This window comes from Vigna angularis, chromosome 3 (assembly GCF_016808095.1).
Source record: "Vigna angularis cultivar LongXiaoDou No.4 chromosome 3, ASM1680809v1, whole genome shotgun sequence".
Classification (NCBI taxonomy): Eukaryota; Viridiplantae; Streptophyta; class Magnoliopsida; order Fabales; family Fabaceae; genus Vigna; species Vigna angularis.
This window is the reverse complement of record NC_068972.1, coordinates 18,205,435-18,225,589: the sequence shown is the minus strand read 5'-3', so window position 1 is coordinate 18,225,589 and position 20,155 is coordinate 18,205,435. Positions and strand designations below refer to the sequence as shown.

Sequence of the window (20,155 nt, the reverse complement as noted above, 5' to 3'; positions counted from 1 at the left end):
AATCAAGAAATTGAAGTGATTAATCGTAAGTTTATCAAAATTTTGATGTACTTATTTTGAAATCATGGTTAATTTGTAGATGGAAATCCAAAAATGAGTTTAAATTTACATTAAAAAAAGTTAATAAAGTTGAGTTTAAGAACAAAACCCATAAATTAATATATTATTTAAGATTATTTAAAGATTTTATATTGAAAGAAAAAGTATTGAAACTTATTCAATAAAGTGAAAATTGAAAATAACTATATATATATATATATATATATATATATATATATATATATATATATATATAAGGTTATGTTTAATTAAAGATAGTTAGAGTGTTTTTATTAATGTGATTAAAGTTAACTCTTTTTCTTTTTATCAATATAGGTGAGGTAAGTTTTTTTATAATGTTAGTCAAGATTTTGTTAACCATGTTTTCATTGATGTTAGTAAAACTGTTTTTTTTACATATGTAAGTTAAGATTTATTTTAGTTAATGTTAATATAGGCTTCTATCTATCAATATTATAGTAAGATTATTTTTCTACTAATGAAGATTATGATTATTTCTTAGTCAACATTAATCAGAATAGTTTTCTATCAACATCGACAAAGTTGCTTCTCCCTTATTTTTCAAGGGTTATGTTTAGTTGACATGTATTGCCACTTTTATTTCTTTTCCAAATTTGGTCAAGATTCTTGGTTTTAATGTTGGTTGAAAAACTTTTAGCTAACTTTAACTACCTAAGCATGTCGTTTTTCTCAAACACATCTGAGAAGATAATTTTTGAGTTAACATTAATTGAAAAAGTTGACAAAAATGTAAATCAAATGTTAAGGTTTATTAATGTTTATTATGGTTAGCATTTAGTTAAAAATAATGTCAACAGATTTCAATAATAAAAAAAAAAATCTTTCCCATAAATTTGTTTATGGAGTTTGGCAAAAACAAGTTTACTTTCAACCACTGTGAACTAAATCCTATCATCAAATAATACTTTCAAATAAATAAATATTATTAATATTTTTTTATATTTGATAATAATTGAAATATATTTGATAAAAATAGAAAAATGTAGAATTAAATAAATTTAAATTGTTTTGTTAAAAAGATACTTTAAAATGTAATTTAAATTGGAAATAATGTAAATTTCATATATTTTAATTTACATAAAATTATAAAGTTCTTTATCTAAATATAAAAATATGTTTTTTTTAGATGTGTAATTGAATTATAAATTATGGCTATTAGTCTTGACTTTAGTGCAAAGATGATATGCGGAACTTTGTTTGATTTCAATTTTTGTAAATAGATTTATCTTTGTTGAAGGTAATTCTAAGATACAATTATATAAATAAAGTTTTTGTAATGTTTTGAGTATGCTGAGATTATAAAATGTGTCTCAATTTTTAATTTGTCTTGTGAAGGGTTTGAGTGTTATTTGTGACTTTTGTATTTAATATTTATAGATTTTAAATTCTTATCTTTTATGTTTTTATTGATATTATATATGGATTGAGACGTTTCTAATATCACATTCTTTTATTTATATATCACTTATTTATATATTAGTGATAAAAAAAACTACATCTTTCATTATAAAATGATTTGTTTAGAAAGAAAAAAAAATGGAGAAAATTATACCAATTATAAGGTCCAAATTTTCGTTAAGAAAGGTGGTACATATTTGATATTAATTAAGCATTGCTTTGAATAGAGGAAGAAAAAACAACTGTAGTTAATAACTGGAAATACATCACTTGTATGTTACTCCAGTTAGAATAAATTAATTAACAGATATATAAAACATTAAGAAGTTTCTGATATTTTTTTCACTCTTTAATGTTGAATAGCCAGTTATGAAGGGAAACTGTTGGCTGCACTTCCGACACAAGGTCAGACAAACAACACCTTCCTAATAAATTATTACTAAATAGTATATATAATAATAATTTCAGGTTTTTTTAATACAAATTGCTAAGAGCTTTGAAAATGATGAATTTGGTTTATTATTGTTTTTTCTTATCTTTTTAATGATTTTTCACGCAGTCCATTAGATTTGAATACGTAAGTAACACACTGTATTGCAGAAAAGCTTTTCCATGATAAGCAATCCAATCAGGGCTTTCAACCTTTATCTTTAATTTTATACGTTTCCAACAACACAAAAGATAATGTTAGTTATCAACATTAGATTCTAAAATACTTATGTTTATTGGAAAGATAAGTATTGTGCTTGTTCCACATTTTATATTTATAAAATAAATTTTATGTTAGATTCTAAATTATCTATGAATATTTTTATTTTTGTTAATTCAAATAAAATTGTTCAAGACGGATATGGGATACAATTTTGCTTCCTATTTTTAAACATTTTTAAATTTCAGTGTTTATATTGGAATTACCTTAACTTTTTTAAATTAAATACTCTTTTTAGCTTTTTTCAAATTCTAGAGAAGAAACTAAAATAAAATTTCTTTTAAATTCGAATGGATGGACATTTATATTATTTTAACTCTTTTTGGTTGATATTTTTTCTTTAGAAATCAAACAGAATTTATAATGACTATTTATTTAATTTCAATTTTAATGAGTTATTCTATAGTTCAGTCCTAAAGACAAAATTTTGAACACATTTTTGAAATTATAAGTTCTGATGACTCTAACTTTAGTGATGTAGTTTTTTTGCTGATCAATCTAATTATTGTGCAACTTTTTATAAATAAAATTGCTGAACCTTTTATCTTCTCATCAATGTCAGTCCACTTATAAGATGGAAACATTAAAAGTGCAAAGGGTAGTTTCTAGTTTATTAAGAATGGATGATTGAAGGAGCGATTCGGATGAAATGAACATAAAGTTGAATATCAAGTTTTTATATATAATAATGCAAGAATCAAAAGGTGGGAATATATTTTTATTTGAAAAAAAATATGTATGAACAATTATATATATATATATATATATATATATATGTATGTATGTATGTTTACTTGTTTGAACACAATAAATAATTATACTTAACTATTAAACATAGTTGTTGTTGTTAAAACATTCATGAATGAATGCTTAGAATATTAGGAGATATAGAAATTTTCTTTTCTTTCTCGTTGTTACATATCATTCTTGAACTTGTCTCCAGCGCAAGCCAAGTGTAGGCCATATAATATACATTGGATAAAATAATGTAAAGAATGTTAAACAAAGTGGAGGCTCTTCCCTTCCGCCTCCTTAAACCCTATCTTCCATCCATAATACACTTTACTTTCTCTCCAAATTGAACTCAAATTAACACTGTGAATTATAATTCTGTTTTTCTATGTAAATATATATATGTCGACCTCCAATTTGCTTCTGTCACTGTGGTAGAGGGATACATTTCCGGGAAAGATGGTGGACAAGGTATTTCTTTCTTTCCTCTTTTATGTTGGAAAAACATTTTCTGCTGTTGGACATCTTCTGGAAATGGTACTTTCATTGTCATGAAGAGGATGTTGCATTGTTTTTGGTTGCTTCAATTGATCCAAATGCCGAGAATCAATTTAGTCCTTTTCCTTCTTAAATGCTATAATGCAGCAGCACTCAGCACAACTATCAGAACATTCTTAAGCTTTAACAGTCATTTTATTTTATTTTTCTAAAATATTGATGATATTCCTGTCTTCTGAGAGCTAGCTGGCTAGTATGATTATCTCCTAAGATAATACTTTTAGAATGTTGACAATATTTAGGAAATGATTAGAAGTGACATGAGTGCATAGTTGTTAGAATGTAAAATCAGAGATGCTTTTAGGTTGAACAACATCTTCCATGTCAACTGACACGTAATATACCTCAGTTTGTGAAACTTCTTTTGCTGATGCTACTTTTATTCATTATATATAACCATATAAAATTTGAATTTATAAGTTCAAATTTTACTTTCTGATAACAAAAACTAGTATACATGAGTGAAGCTTGTTATCTATCTGACTTTCTTAGTACAAATGATTGCAAATAGCACAGCCTATTTCGTCCAAAAGTTAAGATGCCACTCAATAATGTTTCTATTTTCATTGTTAAATACACAAATTAATATACACTTGAATTAATGGAGTTCTTTGGCAGTTGTCACTCAGTTTTATTTCAGAACCTCATTTTGAAACCTTGACAATGTATTATTTCTCTCTTACAATAAAAAGCTTGAAAACTTCTTTAGTTTGTCAAAAGATTTTTTTCTCGGCAGCACTCTTCATAAAAATGTTATGCAGTTTTAGCTTTTGCTTTTGACAGTAAAGATTTGAACATTCGATAATGAGATCAGAATTTTGTTAGTTATGTGAACACTCATGCTGTAATTTTGTTAACTATATATGCACTCCACATACGTTTTGTTTTTTGTGGGAAGGTTGGACCTTGGTTATTTTTTGTTTCATGAGAATATATTGACTTGGTATTGTTAATGAGTAGATAATTTCTTACTTTGTAGGGTATTAATTAGGGTACGTAAAGTTAAAGGTTTTTAGTGGAGATGGTAAATCACCATGTTTATCATTTTGAAACAAGATTGTTTCTTCAAGCATGAATTTCAAAGCGTTTTCTGATTGATGGGGCTGTAAATTCATCTTCATCTCACACACATACATATATATAATATGTATATACTTTGATTGATCACAAATTCTGACAAATCAGCTGTATCTTCATCTGAATTTATATCATGTTTGTGATCGATGAGACAATATGTCACAAATATAAATAATTTTTTAATCTTTATTAAGAGTTGCTATTGCATGGCTTGATTTTTTTTTTTAGCTTTACTCATATGTATAGTGTAAAAAATCATTTACAAATATATTCAGTAAATCTTAATTACTTGACCACATTATCCTACTTGTTTATATAAGTTAAGTTTCTATTAATTATATAAAGATACTTTTAATAGAAAAGAATTGTTTTAACCAATCAGAGACTCACAGGCTTGATCAAATTTGATTTTTCAACTGAGATTCATGCAAATTATTTATCTTTTTCCATAAATTAAATTATTTAATTTGACGCCTTAAATATTTGGATTACTGAACATACATACTTATTTTCCCTTTCATCTTCTTTTTTTTTCTTTCTCCATTTATGACTTTCCTTTTCTATTTTTGTCTATTTTTTTCTTCTTTGTTCCTCTCTTCCCTCCACCTCAATCAACCTCAAAATGGAGTGACAATTCCCACATATATTGTAGCAATGATGTAATAAGCTTTCCCTCTTTAGCATATCAGTGAATCCTTTGGAATATATGTTTAAGGATTGTGATGACAATGGACTGCAAAGCAACACCTAGAATGAATCTACACATGCTGCCCTTTTACAATATTGCATGTATTGGAAACACATCAACGCGAAAACTGAGAAATAGTTCAGGTTCAACAAAAGGGTAGCACCAACAATTTGACACACTTCTATATATAGGCAGCAGAATTTATACTGGTACTGGTTTACTGACAGATGACTCTCAATGATAAATGTTGTGGTAGGTTGCATTTCGGCGGTGAAAATTGTGGATTGTGCATCACAACCAAAAACCACGCTCTCAGTGTCAATTGCTACGGCAAGAAAAGAATGAACTGAATTCAGTGACTACGTTTCCTTTCTATGAAACTAATATTATTAGATTTTTTCTAAGTGGAGACATCTCAGATGAAATATGCAAAAGTGAAGAATAAAGAGAACTACAATAGTAGCCACAAAAGAGCCGTACAGAGAAAGAAAGAAGAAACATGGTGAGCAACCAGATTTAATTGAAGTTGCTAGGGCTTGCACTTTGATCAGACATGCTTAGAAGTTGTTCTAGATAGTCAACTCCCAAGTCCTCTAACACCACAACACTTGGTGTTGCTGCTTCTGATGTCTCTTTCCCTTTACATTTTCTGGCCCTTGATGACAATTTTCTCTGGATGAAGTTCCTCTCCTTGAGTGCAAGTGCGGGAGAAGATCCATTGCTGAAGCTATATTGAATCTCTTGCAAAGACTCTTTCACCGTTTTTACTGGAAAATTGAGTACAGCATTATGGCCTCTCATGGAAAATGCAGCTTGGTCATAGGCTAACGCAGCAGCCTCTGCACTGTCAAAGGTTCCAAGCCAAACCCTTGAGCCATTCCTGGTTGTGTCTCTGATCTCTGCTGCAAATTTCCCCCAAGGCCGTTTCCTCACACCGATGTATGACTTTTCCTTATTCTGCACTTGTTTCACCACCAATTGGTTGTGATTTCCTTGTGCTGGTGCCGTAGAGAAATCAACCATATCGAAGGAAAGAGAATCTTGAATAGGGTCAAGAACGGCATTATTGCTTGATAATGATTCGAACAAAATTTCTGAAGGCTCCTGCAACATATCCCAATCTGATGATGGGTTCTGGAAGAAAGGGGAAGTCATGTTCTGAGGGTTGTAGGTTACTAAGTTGTCTGTTCAGTTGCTTTCTCTCCCCCCTATCTTAATTTATATTACTAATGTAATTTACTTGGCTGAAACCCTACCATAGATTCTTTATCAGCAATATATTAATTTATTTGCTTTGTGTAATGTAGAGATCATAGTATTAGTTTATGAGCTCTGACAGAAAGAGCAAGTCATAATAGGCAACTTCTTTCTGTCGCTTCATCTTCTAATGCTTTTAATTTTGATATACTGCTATTTTTTTGGTTTTATTAAGATAATGAGAAACTCTCTCATGCATTCTTTCTTTCACAAAAAAATTAGGTCAATTAGTAATGATCAAATAGGGTTCAAATTCTTAAGATAACATGCTTGAGCCTGTAAAAAGGAAAAAACATTTAGTGGAGGGCAACTAGGTTTTCTGCAAAGATTAATCTTCACCTGGGCAAATGCTGGACAAGAGAACTGTCATTCTTTAATAAATGACGACCCATAAAATAATTCTTTCTTGATATTCAAATGCTGTCATCTTGGATCATTTGATCTTAAGTTTATGGTACATTCATAGATGTTATTATTATATGAATTTTTATCAATACTAAATTCAGTTCGAAAATGAAGTTATACAACGAGATTTTTCAAGTATAAAAAAAGGTTTTAAATTTCATTACCATACAAAATATCACAATATACATGTAACATAAACAATTACTCTTAAGAAAACTAGCTATTATGTGATTTATTAAAGTATGTTTATTATTTTTTTAAGAAAAAGACCGTATTGAAAGAGTATGTAACATTTAAAATGTTTTCTTTTCTGTAAATTAAGCACAGTATATTTGTTATGGATGTGCTTCAGAGTTTATGAACAATTCTTTCTCTCCAACCAATTCTTTTTCATTTTTATGGTTAATCCTAAACCCTAGTCATTTCTCCTCATAGAAACAGACAAGTAACAAAAGTTGGATACAATAGGAGAGTGAAATAAATCCCAGAAAATTTTACAGTTGAATTAAGAAATACATGCAAAAATATCTGTCATCACTACAAACACAATGATTTGTGTAGGCTGTTGAAGAAATTTTTAAAATGTATTTTGGAAATAATAGTACGCCTTCTATTCAAGCTTATATATACGGCAACACGTTGACCAAGAAATTTAGATCCAAAGACCCACCATGTGCCGAAACCTGTGTGTTCTCAGATCGCACGTTCAATTATTTTAATAACTAGACTAAAAGACAAAATTCCATGTCCGTTTTTGTACGTACAAATTTGAACTATGTATACTTTCCTTTTGTTGAATTGTTTCCCTTCTGTATAAAGGGATTAATTGTGTATTTTTACAACTTTATGGTTTTAAGTATAATGTGTATTTGGTATCTTTGGTTTCAATTATATTATCCTATGCATATGCTTTTAAAATAAAAAATATTGAATAACCATTATATCCTATGCATATGGTATCTTCGGTTTCAATTCAGACTAAATGTTGTTAGACTTAGCACAGACCTTTTCAAAGGGCTTATTTAAAGGACATGTTAAAAATTAAAACCTTCTTTGTTGCTTTTTTAACTAACTTTAGAAAGGTTTGAAACATATAAAGAGTAATTTTATTTAATTAAGATCCTCTAAGAACAGTGGCATTTCCGGTGGAAAGCAGTTATGCAAAATACTAAGAAAGGTGAATATTTAGTAAAAAAAAATGGAATATATATATAAACAAAATTACAATATCAACTGCTTTTAACGAAATAAGCACAAATGTACAATAATATATCCGAAGAAAGAAGGGAGTGAACCCTACATAGAAGATATACTAATATTGAGTGCGTGCTTTTATCATTATTACTACGAAGAATGTGAATATTGATGGAAAACATCAACACAACCAAAATTTCAGAAAATGTTTGGGATATAATTTTTTCTAACTTACAAAAATATACGAGGAGCAACAATAAAAAATAACAACAATAAATCATAAAAAAGAAACACAAAGACATCAAGATTTTTAACTTGAAAAATCACTCAAAGCAAGAAAAACCACAAATTATTCAAACCAAATAAATAATTTCACTATGATCAATAAAGATATAAAGAAGTCTTAATCAATTGCACAAAATAACATCTAGTCAAATCATAAAGCAATAAAAGCTTGCAAATAGAGAATAAGGAAGATAAAGAAAACCTAAAAACATAACTACAGTGCAAACTAAATATCTTCCAAATTAGACCTTGTATTAACTATTTGATTGGTCAAAATGAAGAACGAGATGTCTCGAAGTTGCTGTCAAATTTAACATGATCAATGGTGAACGAATCTGTAATATCGATTTTACAGTGGTAGCTTAGTGAAAAAAGTGAGCAGGTTTTTTCTTTTCCACTCCCTCAATGTGTTGGTGTTCTCTAAGTGAATATGACTCTCCCTTTTCAGTGTCTTTTACTTTTCATCTCCTTCTCCATTAGGTTAAGTGAGCATAAAATAGGTTTCTCAAAGTTTGAACCTTTTCTTCACGTATAGGAAGGGAGTCCAATACCCAACAAATCTGCCCCTCACAATTATATGGAGACAATCACTAAACTGACGATTTCATAACAAACTTCAAACTTTCTTCTTGATAATGCTTTGATCATCATATAAGCACAATTATCATTTGTACGAACTTTTTCCAACTCTAACAACTTAACATCCAAAGCATCACGTATCCAATAATATCATACATCAATATGTTTGGATCTTGGCTGGGAAGTTGGATTCTTATCAAGATGGATAACACTTTGACTATCAACAAACAATGAATAATTATCTTGCACAAAACCAAGCTCCTACAATAATTTCTTCAGTCATTACAACTCCTTGCATGCTTCAATAATGGGAATTAATTTCGCCTCTGTACTACACACCTCTACAGTCTTCATTTCCAAGCCATAGCTCCTTTTTGAAATTAATCAAATAGCTCGAGGTGGACTTCTTGGAGTCTACATCTTCAGCCACATATGAATCTGAGTAGTTATCACCAAATTAAACTTATCACCTCCAAAACAAAGCTTCATATCAACAGTATCATGAAGACATTTTGAAATCCATTTCACAGCATTTCAAAGCTTTATACTTGGGTTCGAAAAAAACTAACTGACTATACCAACAATATGTGCAATATCTAGTCTAGTACACACCGTTGCATACATTAAACTACCACCGTAGATGCATAACTTTGCTTATATATGTCTTCTTAACTTGCTTTGATGAATTTTGTTTAACACTCAATTTAAAATGAGTAGCAAGAGAAGTGCTCACAACTTTAACATTTTTTATTTGAAATCTTTATAACACTTTTACAATAGTGTTCCTATGACAGTCAAAGCTTTTCTTTTATATCCGTAATGATTCTTGTACCAATAATGTGTTTAGCAACATGTTCTTCATGGAAAATTGATCGTCCAATTACTTCTTGGACTTGTTAATTCTGAAAATATCTTTTCCAACAATTAACATCTCATTAACATACAATAACAAGATAATAGAAATAGGAAGATCATTAGAATGTGTTTATGTATTGATATAGTTTATAAGGGGTACCTTATATATGAGGTAATTATTAGATGTTTTTATTGTTAATAATTTTAAATTATTTACAGTTTGAAAATTATTATTCCCGGCGGTAGCAATAATCGTTATGTTTTGAAGGCGAAATGCATGAGTAGAATAATAAAATAAACGATTGAACGGCCGCTGGTAAATATTTTGTCATTATCAATTAATTTTCTTATGAATAATAGGGTAAATTTATTTTCCATTTTGAATGCAAATACTGGAAATAAAATTTGTTCTTACTATTCCAATAATAAAATAAGAAAAGATATTTTCAATTATTGATAAAAAATGTGAACTAAAATAAAAGAAAAATAAATAAGAGTTTGAAATAAAATAATTGTATCAGTTGGTTGAAGTAGTTTTTGGTTTGCATAATTGTTTTGTTTTAAGCATTCCCAGCGCAGCAGGAAGAGGATCTAGCGAACTTGGTCATGTCTTTCTCGCTTTTCTTCTCTTTGTCTTCATCTTTCTTGTTTATCCAAATTATTATCGACGCCGTCATATATATTAAATATTGGTAACCCAAAGTATTCTTCTTCTATATAATAATATCTTTTTAGTGGCCTCCATATGCATTTCATTTACAAAATTATGCAAGGAATATTGCACACGTGGGCATTCACCATTTTAGACCAATCAAATTTTGTCTCTCGAAAATAAATAATGCACCACTTGACTAGCAGGTTTACTTATTCGATTGTGATATTATATTAGGTTCTAATATCATTTTAATATAATCAAATTTAATTTTATTAAAAATGCATTATACTATTTTTTATGATATATTAATTATAAATAAAAAATTTACAGTATTGTATGAGTCAATTTACTAATATTAAATTCGAACTAAATTAAACTCCACTACTTTGATATACTATCGAAACCTAGTACTAGTTAAACTTAGTGCCTCATTACTTTTTCATAGTTTGCATCCTTCATAGTACTAGTATATACATACATATACATACATACATACATACATACATATATATATATATATATATATATATATATATATATATATATATATATATATTCTTTAATAGATAATTTGTAAACCGTTATTTTAAGGTAATAATTAAAAAAGGTTCAAAGATAGTGGAAAGGTTTACTAGTAATGGTGTGAAGATTGTCTTTATAATTAATATTAAATTGATACGTATTTTTACAATTATTATTATTTTTATTATTATTATCGAGTGATGAATCTAAGATATGCTTTAGTGGGAGAAAGAAATAATTTGTAATACTTACGAAGAATATTACAGTTTTACATAATACATAATATTATTATGGGAATAAAATTAAATATCTATGATTTTACAAATTAAAATTATTTTCTTTACTTTTGCCTATTTTAAAAGTGCTATTGTATGATTAATTTTTTTCACTGTCAATACTACACAAAATAGAAAGGTAAAGCAATGAAATTAATATTAATTTATTATCCTTCTATCTTTTATAGTTGTTCATATTCGTTTATTTTTGTGAAAAGTGAAATATCTGATGATGTGTTAATCAGTAAGCCTAATGGTCATAGTTATAGCTCTCATGTATACAATAAATTTAATCATCCAAACAAACCCTTAGTCATCTATTTTGATAAGCTTACAAAGTTACACTTTGATCTGATATGCTTAAAAGATGCTCTAAATATTCAACTCCCAGATCCTCTAACACGAGCAAAGATGGTGTTGGATCCTCTGATGGGTGTTTCCCTTTACACTTTTTAGCTTGAGATGACACTTTTCTTAGGATGCAGTGCCTCTCCTTAAGTGCAAGTGCAGGAGAAGAACCAGAGAAGCAGGTGTATTGGATCTCTTGCAAAGATTCTTTGACCCTTTTGACTGGAAAATTGAGCACAGCATTGTGGCCTCTCATGGAGAATGCAGCTTGGTCATAAGCCAAAGCAGCAGCTTCTGCACTTTCAAAGGTTCCAAGCCAAACCCTTGTTCCATTCCTTGTTCCATGGCCTCTTCCTCACACCTTTGTACGACCTCTCCTTCTTCTTCACTTCTGCAGTACTCTTCGCCACCAATTGCTTTGCCTTGTTGGTGTTTTCTTCTGTTGTAGATTCCTCAGACATATTGAATGAAAGTGAATCATGGACTGTGTCCAGACATGATTGCTCGACAATGATTCGAACAAAATTTCTGATGGCTCCTCAAACATGTTCCTGTCTGGGTTCTGAAACAAAGGGAAAGTAGTCATAACAGGAAACTGCTTTCTGTCGTTTCTTCCTCCCTCTCGTTTATTAGCCAAGTTTCAAAGTGCAGTTTCTCATTTAATTTAGATTTTTTTAATGTAAATATCTTTATGGTTATTTATTATGAGTGCGAAATTTTGTGAAAGATTCACTTCTTGAGTTAAAAATAATAATTTGTCAGATAGATTAAATCACTGACCTTTTTGTTTTATTGTTGTTTAATTCATAGTTGTAAGAAATTTTGGAGGGAAATGTGTTCTCATTTTATCATTAAGTTTGCTTATATATATATATATATTGATTTTGAATTTAAGTTTGCAAATAGAACAAAAAAACATCGTAAAAAAACAGACAATATTGATATATAACAGATATTTCGAGTATATAAGATAGAAACAACAAAACAGTATCTTTTATTATTTGAAAAGGCATCGTAAAATTCTCTTCAAAACACTTAGTGAATTATATAAACTTTTACTAAAATGCAGAAACATTTATGCACAAATACGGAGAATAATAATATGCATATAATAGGTGGTATAAATATCATGTATTGTCGTACTCAAGAACGAGTTAAGAGATACCAATGGTTCAGTGTACGCTAATGTTTTAAATTATACTGGGGCAATGCATAATAACACACGACCTAGAAGCTTGCATCTTACATAAATGTTGACTAAAATAGAAATTAGATCCAAACAAAGCACCATGTGCATACACCTCTGCGTGCTCTTACTCGTACCATAAATGATTTTAGTTTCCTTCTTTTGGCAATAGTAAATTAAGAATATCTCCTTCAAGCTAGCATGTTACACAAAGGCGATAAAAATAAAAAATAATATTATTTTTATTAATTTATTTTATTTTGAATAGATTTGAGATTCAAACAAAGTACCATGTGGCCAACACCTGTGTGTGTTCTGAGATGTCATGGCATAACATATTTCAATTTTAAAAAAAATGAAACAAATTCCATACGTTATGAGATGTACTACAACCATGAACAATACAGTTAACTGGTTTTTGTCGGAGTGTTTAAATTATCCAACTGCAACTTGTATATGCAGTGAACAATAAAAATCTTAGTAATTTTATTTTCAAATGTTTTTATCTTTTTTTGCATTATCCAAATCGGCTACTGACAGAGAAGTTGATCCTCCATTTATCTAGAACACGCAAACAATAACAAAATACGCAGCAGAATTAAGAAATGGAAGCTAGTTAGTAAATTGGATTCTGATGGTGTATGGAAGGAGTTTGTCTAAGAAGGATAAATCCTAACTATGGAAAGGATGCTAGAGGAGGCTCTGGAAGACTCTCTGAACAGGGACTTTCGAAGAAGAGGGTGCTAGAGTGATTTCAATAACATAATTCTATATTCTATATTGATTCAAAAGTGTTCAGTATAAAGCAAAGAGCACTAAATGTATAAATTTATTTAACCTCTCCTGATCATCAAGCACCATTCAGTGATCAAGAGACACGTATACAAGCATGTAAGACACATTGAGCCACGTTGGAAAAATCGTGCAAGATGCTTGCTAGGAAAAGTAGTATGCTAACATTGAACGAGGGAAGAAGTCGTTGGGCGGAAACAATTTGCATTGCCTGAAGTCCTCTCAAGAAGGTTGGCACTAAGCGTCCTCTGGTGGTTGTTGAGCTGGAAAAGGTAGTCTGCTGGCGTTGAACGAGGAAAGAAGTCGTTGGGCAGAAACACCTCGCAGGACCTGAAGTCCTCTCTAAAAGGTTGGCGCTGAGCGTCGTTGGGCGCATCAGTAAGCTCGATGTGATTAATCTATTCCTTATTCCAAACGAAGAGTGTATGAATTCGTCCCTTGTTGTTTGCATTCTTCCACCTAATTGATACTTACCTAGCCAAACTCCTAGCATAGGGTCTATTGGATGACTTTATTCCATCATCTCTTCCCTTTTGAAAATGATTCGTCCTCAAATATGGTAGGTCGTTTTTATTCATTCTGAGAACTTTGAGATTTATTAGTAAATAAGTTCTTATCATTCTTCGGAACATGTCATCTTTGAATGGCTTTATTTCTATTGTGATCTAGATGAACTCCTCCCGGATTAAATGTCATTTTGCAATAAGCATCAAATGTAATCTGAATTAGTTTTAGTCCAGTAATCAAGGTATATAGAAAAATAATTTTAAAAAAAGGTCTCCTCCTATTTTGATTTATATTTCTAATGAAAATTGAAAGCCTCACTTCATAAAAACTTTTGTTTTTATCATAAAAAACTTTTGTTTTTATCTTGAGTTAATTGTAACCTAAAAGGTAACACTAACTAAAGATGAAATTTGCCAATTTTTGTTGAGGAGTTTGAAATAACCAAGGATGGAGATGAAATATTTGCATAGAAGATTTTTTGAACAAAGAATGAAAACTTAATAATTGGAGAAAAGTTGAAGGATTGAAAAGCTTCCCTTAAATCACTTGGATCCATAAGAATTCTCGGAGTGAAAGGTGCCTTTAGTAGCACTTCCTCTTTGAATATGATTCTTGTTTTCTTCTTTCCTCTCTGAAGTATTTCTTTCTCTTTCTTTACTCTCTCTCATCTCTTTCTCTCCTCTCATTTTCTTCTTTCTTTTCTCTCCTCTCATTTTTTTCTTTCTTTTCTCTCCTCTCATTTTCTTCTTTCTTTTCTCTCACCTCTTTTTCTCTTTTATCTTCCTCCTCTTTATCTTTTTTAGCTCTTTAGAATTTCTTCTTCTCACTCTCAAAGCTTCTTTTTCTTTCTTTTCATAATTTTTGAATTGTTCCTCTCTCTTTCTAATCTCTTGTTTTCTTTTCTCACTCAATAGAATTTCAAGTTTCTCTCCAAACTCAGCTTCTCTACGAAAGAACCCATATATACCTTTAATGAATGTTTTTTTCTCAAATGAAGGAAGAACGAAGTTTCTTCTCATGTAAGATTTTATAATTCATTCTAATCTTGAATGAGAGATTTTCTTCCTTTCTTAACACTAGATTACCTTTGAAATCACCATTCACTTGCATGACTTTCAAATTTAGAAATGCATATACTAAGAATGTAGGAGTTACAATTTCTAGCAGAATGAATGCAACTCTTCAATCTTTCTTTCCCAAGCTAAATATGTGAATACACTTATGTCTTCACCAAAGAAAGGAACATCTCTCTCAGCTTTATATTGCAATTCATCCTTACTCCTATTTTTCATTTTCCTAAGATGCACTTCTTCTTGTCGCCATATATGGAGTTCTTTGAGTTCTTTAGAAATTTGTTTCAAAGCCTTGGATTTCTTAGAGGTACTCATTCTAAAGTGAGATTGATGTCTAGTCATCGCTACGTGGACACAGGTCATTGAACCTGAAGTCTTCTCAGAAAGGCTAGAGTTAAGCACCCTCTAGTGGTCGTTGAGTACTTTAGTAAGCTTGTTGGGTGAGCTCTAGTTGATCTATCTCCTTTGCTCCAAATGAAGATTATATGAATTTGTTCCTTCTCACTTGCATTCTTCCACTTGATTTTGATACTTCTTTAACCAAACTTCTAGTATAGGATCCATTGATTGCCCTGTTCCATTAGCTACATAATAACTTTGTAGAAATATAACTTTGAAAAACGTCATTTTACAATTTATTTGGATTTATTTTATGTTTGATATCATAAACAATTGTAAATGTGTTCGGGGAACTTCTAGAACTGTGGCAATGGCTTATTTTAATGAGTATTTAGAATATCCGATGAAAATTTCTTATAACTTACATAAAATACTATATTATATTTTCTCTTTAATTATTGAAATAGCTTTTATTTTAGTGTTTGCGTAATAAATAGTAATTCAACAAATAATTAACTAAGTATTTCACACCCTAAATTGGGGTGTCATGCATGCGTGCTCAAATAGTATAATGACCTAACTGTTATGTAGAAATAACTCCTAATATAACGTAAGGTAAGGGTTGTTCTACTTGCACCCTGTTTTTCACTTCACACACTCTGCTTTTGGTTTCTGTATATTCCCCTAAAATTACTCGTTTTCAAAATATTTGATAATAAGTACATTCTCGATTTTAAGAAAATGTTGAATACATTTTATAAATCAAAATCTAAAAGGATTAAAATTGAAAAAATCACATAAAATAGTGGAATTGTTATCATTTTTAGGAAAATGCTAAAATAAGAACCCTGTTAATTAAAGAATTTAAAATTAAAAGCATTTCCGGTGCGCAAAGAAAGTGCAAATATAACCGTTCACTAAGCCTGTCAAGTTTCAATTATAGAAACATGGCCTTTTCGTTTTACATCCCACTATTAGTAACTGCACTCCCTACTATCCCAAAAGAAACTTGAGTATCCATTATATGTTTGTTCTAAAACTTATCATTTATGTTCTTTTTTGGAAATTATATTACAGAAAACTCGATCCGGAAGATATTTCATATGTTTCAGAAAGTTTGTTTCAAAAAAATTCATTTTCAAAGATGTTAAATATCTTCTAGAAAGCGAATTTTGAAATACATTTCAAGTTTTTAACAAAGTTTCTTCTAAAAATTCTACTATAAAATCATGCTCCAAAAATTTCAGAAAACTTTTTCTTGGAAGATTTCAGAAACAGATAATCAGAAGTCACTTTTACAAATGTAGGAGTGGGGTTAGAAATCATGGCGCATAGGAAGAAAAGGCAACAAATGTTGAACCACTTTCAAAAACAATCCTGTATTGTAAGCCCAGAACATATAACCCGTTTAGGAGAAGTGCACAGAAATGGGTATTATTATATACCCTGCTATTTTTATTCAAACCTCCCTACAAGTAAACTAGCTTTGTATTATAGTCAACATCACAATACATCGTGTATAAGAATAGGAATGACAAAACAATTCGAGATATTTTTTACTTGTGGAGTAATCGATAGTGATATTTTAATACCTAAATTCGAGATATTTTTTTACTTGTGGAGTAATTGATAGTTATATTTTAATACCTACTTAATTTATATTTTATTTGGTTAAATTTAATTAAAATTAAATTTTAATTTAATTTATATATATATATATATTGTAATTTTATTCTAAAAATATATAAAATATAATTTTTTAATTTTTTATGAGTATCCGTAGATATTCATAGATTTTAAAATATTCACGAGTATTTTCTAAATCGATAGGTAGAAGACATGTTACAAGTCAAATTTTCATTTTGCAAGTCAAGTTGTGAGTAGGTACTATTTGTATCTGATCCGATCCGTTATCATCCCGTGATTATTAAACTAAATTTGGTTATATCATATTTTCTTATAAAACTAAGGTTTAATGTTTCGGTAAGTTCCTATTTTTGTCCAGAATCTCAAATAGGTCCTCTTGGCGTTACGTGGAATGTTGAGGATATTGTTTTAAATGATGTGTCATTAAAAACTTGTGTAAAGTGTATTTTATATTAAAAATTGGAGTGCGTAAAGCGTATTTTATATTAAAAATTGGAGTGCAAAGAGGAGAAATAAAATTTAATTTAATTAAGGGCAAAGTGGACAATACAAACAAAATTAAGTGCAGTCCTGCAATTGAAAAAGAAGTGCCAATTCAGAATTTTGGGTTGACGAAGACCTACCGTCGTAGCGACTGCCTTCAGCTGCTTCATTCGGTGAAGTAGCTCCTTCTCTTCCTCACCTTCCATCATCATCTTCACAACCCTCGCAATTTCTCCTCTTTCCACCGACCCATTCTCACCAATCGCCATTCTCACTGCAACTTTCATGCCTTCACTGACAAAAACGGCATTCATCTTCTGCTCAGCGAAGAGTGGCCAAGCCACCAAGGGCACACCACTCACCACACTTTCAAGAATCGAGTTCCAATCACAGTGGTTGCGCATCCAACCACATAAAAAAACAAACAACAATATCCAATCGAACAAAAACGAGTGTCCGATGCCCATGGAGCTTTGTATTAGGGTTCATGGTGGCTAAGGTCATGCCCAGCGCCCATGGCACCTTCACGGGAAGTCGCGATTGCGGGGGAGGCGACGATGTCGTTTGCGAGGAGCTCTATGTTGGTGGCGGTTTTTCTCTCGACAGCGAGCACCAACCTCCGACACGCCCCTGGGTTTGTGGACACCGTGAAAGCCGACATTGAAACCTGCGATACAACTGCGAACAAGCGAAGCACTAAACCCACGATGCAGCATATAAGGAGAAATCTCTTTACTGAAAAAATCTCTTCATAGAAGCAAACATCAAAAAGGGCAAAGTGAGAAATTAACGGAAAAGTGAAAAGAAAATTTCAAAAACCAAAGAGAACAAAGGAAAAACCATTACCAATTGAAAGCTGCGATTTAAAGATGAAAATTTGAAGAGAGAAATGGAGAGAAATTGGAAGCTACTATTAAGAGAGGGCAAAGAAATCTATTTTACATAGTGTTTGATATTCCTTTCGAAATCCAGTGTTTTTCACCCATGAACCCTAATTTCACAGTCCAACAAAATCGTTGTTTTTTTTTCCTATCAAGAACCCTAATTTCGCATTCCTCAATTACAGAGAAAGGCTTTAATTTCTTTTTTCTAATTTGCCCTCAATTTTTAATTTAGAAATTACAAAATACAGGTCACAATCATGTATAATCTGTCATGTCATTTAAAACAATACACTGACTATGCCACGTAACTCAAACTTAAATGTTCGTTTATCCAATTTGACGACAAATCTCTAATTGCTTCAATTTTACAAAAAAACAAGCATCCAATTGAAATGCAACAAAAAAACCTATTTAAAATTCTAAACAAAAATAAAAATTGAAACGCAAAAAAAAAAACCTATTTAAAATTCTAAACAAAAATAAATACCTACTGAAATATTAAACCTAAAACTAATAAAATGTGCTTTTACCGTTCAACTACGATTTACTTATTTTAGGATAATCCAATGAATTTTCTTAATTTTCTCACTGTTTTTCCATCCAACACATAAAAATGTTCGTAGTAAAGATCATATAAGATTGCAACTTATAAGAAATAAAAAATAAAATTTCTTTTCTTATTTATTTTTACTTTTCCTATTTTCGTTCTTTTTACCTTTTATTTATTTTAAATTAACCAAGTTTTATTTATTGCATATTACTCGTTTCTTTTATCTATTTTCTCTCCGTTAATTTTTTTTTTCTCACAAACTGAACCAAAAAAAACTCATAACAGACAAAAGTTCAAAATTATCCTTTTATCTATCTATTCAGTTATATAATTGTATATATAATTGGAAATCATTTCTTTCTTTCCCTGTATTCATACATTTCTTTGATCATATTACTGACGTCCATAATCAATCATTTATATGTTGAATATATCATTAGTAATTGTCACATCTTCAACTAATACTATTTGTGATATTCATCTAAAGTAATCAATTTTATTTATTTATTTATATAGTGTATGTTTTTCATTGTAGAATATAACAACTGTTCATTTACTTTCGGCCCACACACACACACATATATATATATATATATATATATATATATATATATATATATATATATATATATATATATATATATATATATTTAAAAAGAATGATAAGGAAACAACGGAATGATTTGATATTATGTCCAACAAAGATAATACAATTTCTTAATCTTGCTGACTTGTCTGTGATGCTGATTGCTAAGGTGACTCAAGTGAAAACTACTCGAACCTTTATATGTAGACTTTCTTATTTTAATATTTTAATACTATACATTTTTAATTAAGATAAAATTAAATATACAAGTAGTTTTTGTTTTATTGAATATGTTTATTTTGTATGTTATAATAATAATAATAATAATACTGATAAAATAGAAATTCAATGCGTAAAGGGCAGATGGAGCATAATACATAATGGTGAATAACTTTCAAGCAAAGTCATTATATTTTATTGATTGGAGACATCAATAAAACAAATTAAAATATTACAAACCGTACACACTAAAATAAAATAGTGCCTAAAG

At 29.8% G+C, this 20,155-nt stretch overlaps 1 protein-coding gene and 1 pseudogene across 1 annotated transcript; both read right to left on the bottom strand.

Annotated features, from left to right (window-relative positions):
* Positions 1-5,759: 5,759 nt before the first annotated feature.
* Positions 5,760-6,398, bottom strand: LOC108324654 (ethylene-responsive transcription factor 1B). The gene has a single exon (XM_017557594.2). It carries the CDS (start codon positions 6,396-6,398, stop codon positions 5,760-5,762), a length of 639 nt encoding a protein of 212 aa, XP_017413083.2.
* A 5,203-nt stretch (positions 6,399-11,601) lies between these two features.
* Positions 11,602-12,204, bottom strand: LOC108324653 (ethylene-responsive transcription factor 1B-like; annotated as a pseudogene).
* Between the last annotated feature and the right edge of the window lie 7,951 nt (positions 12,205-20,155).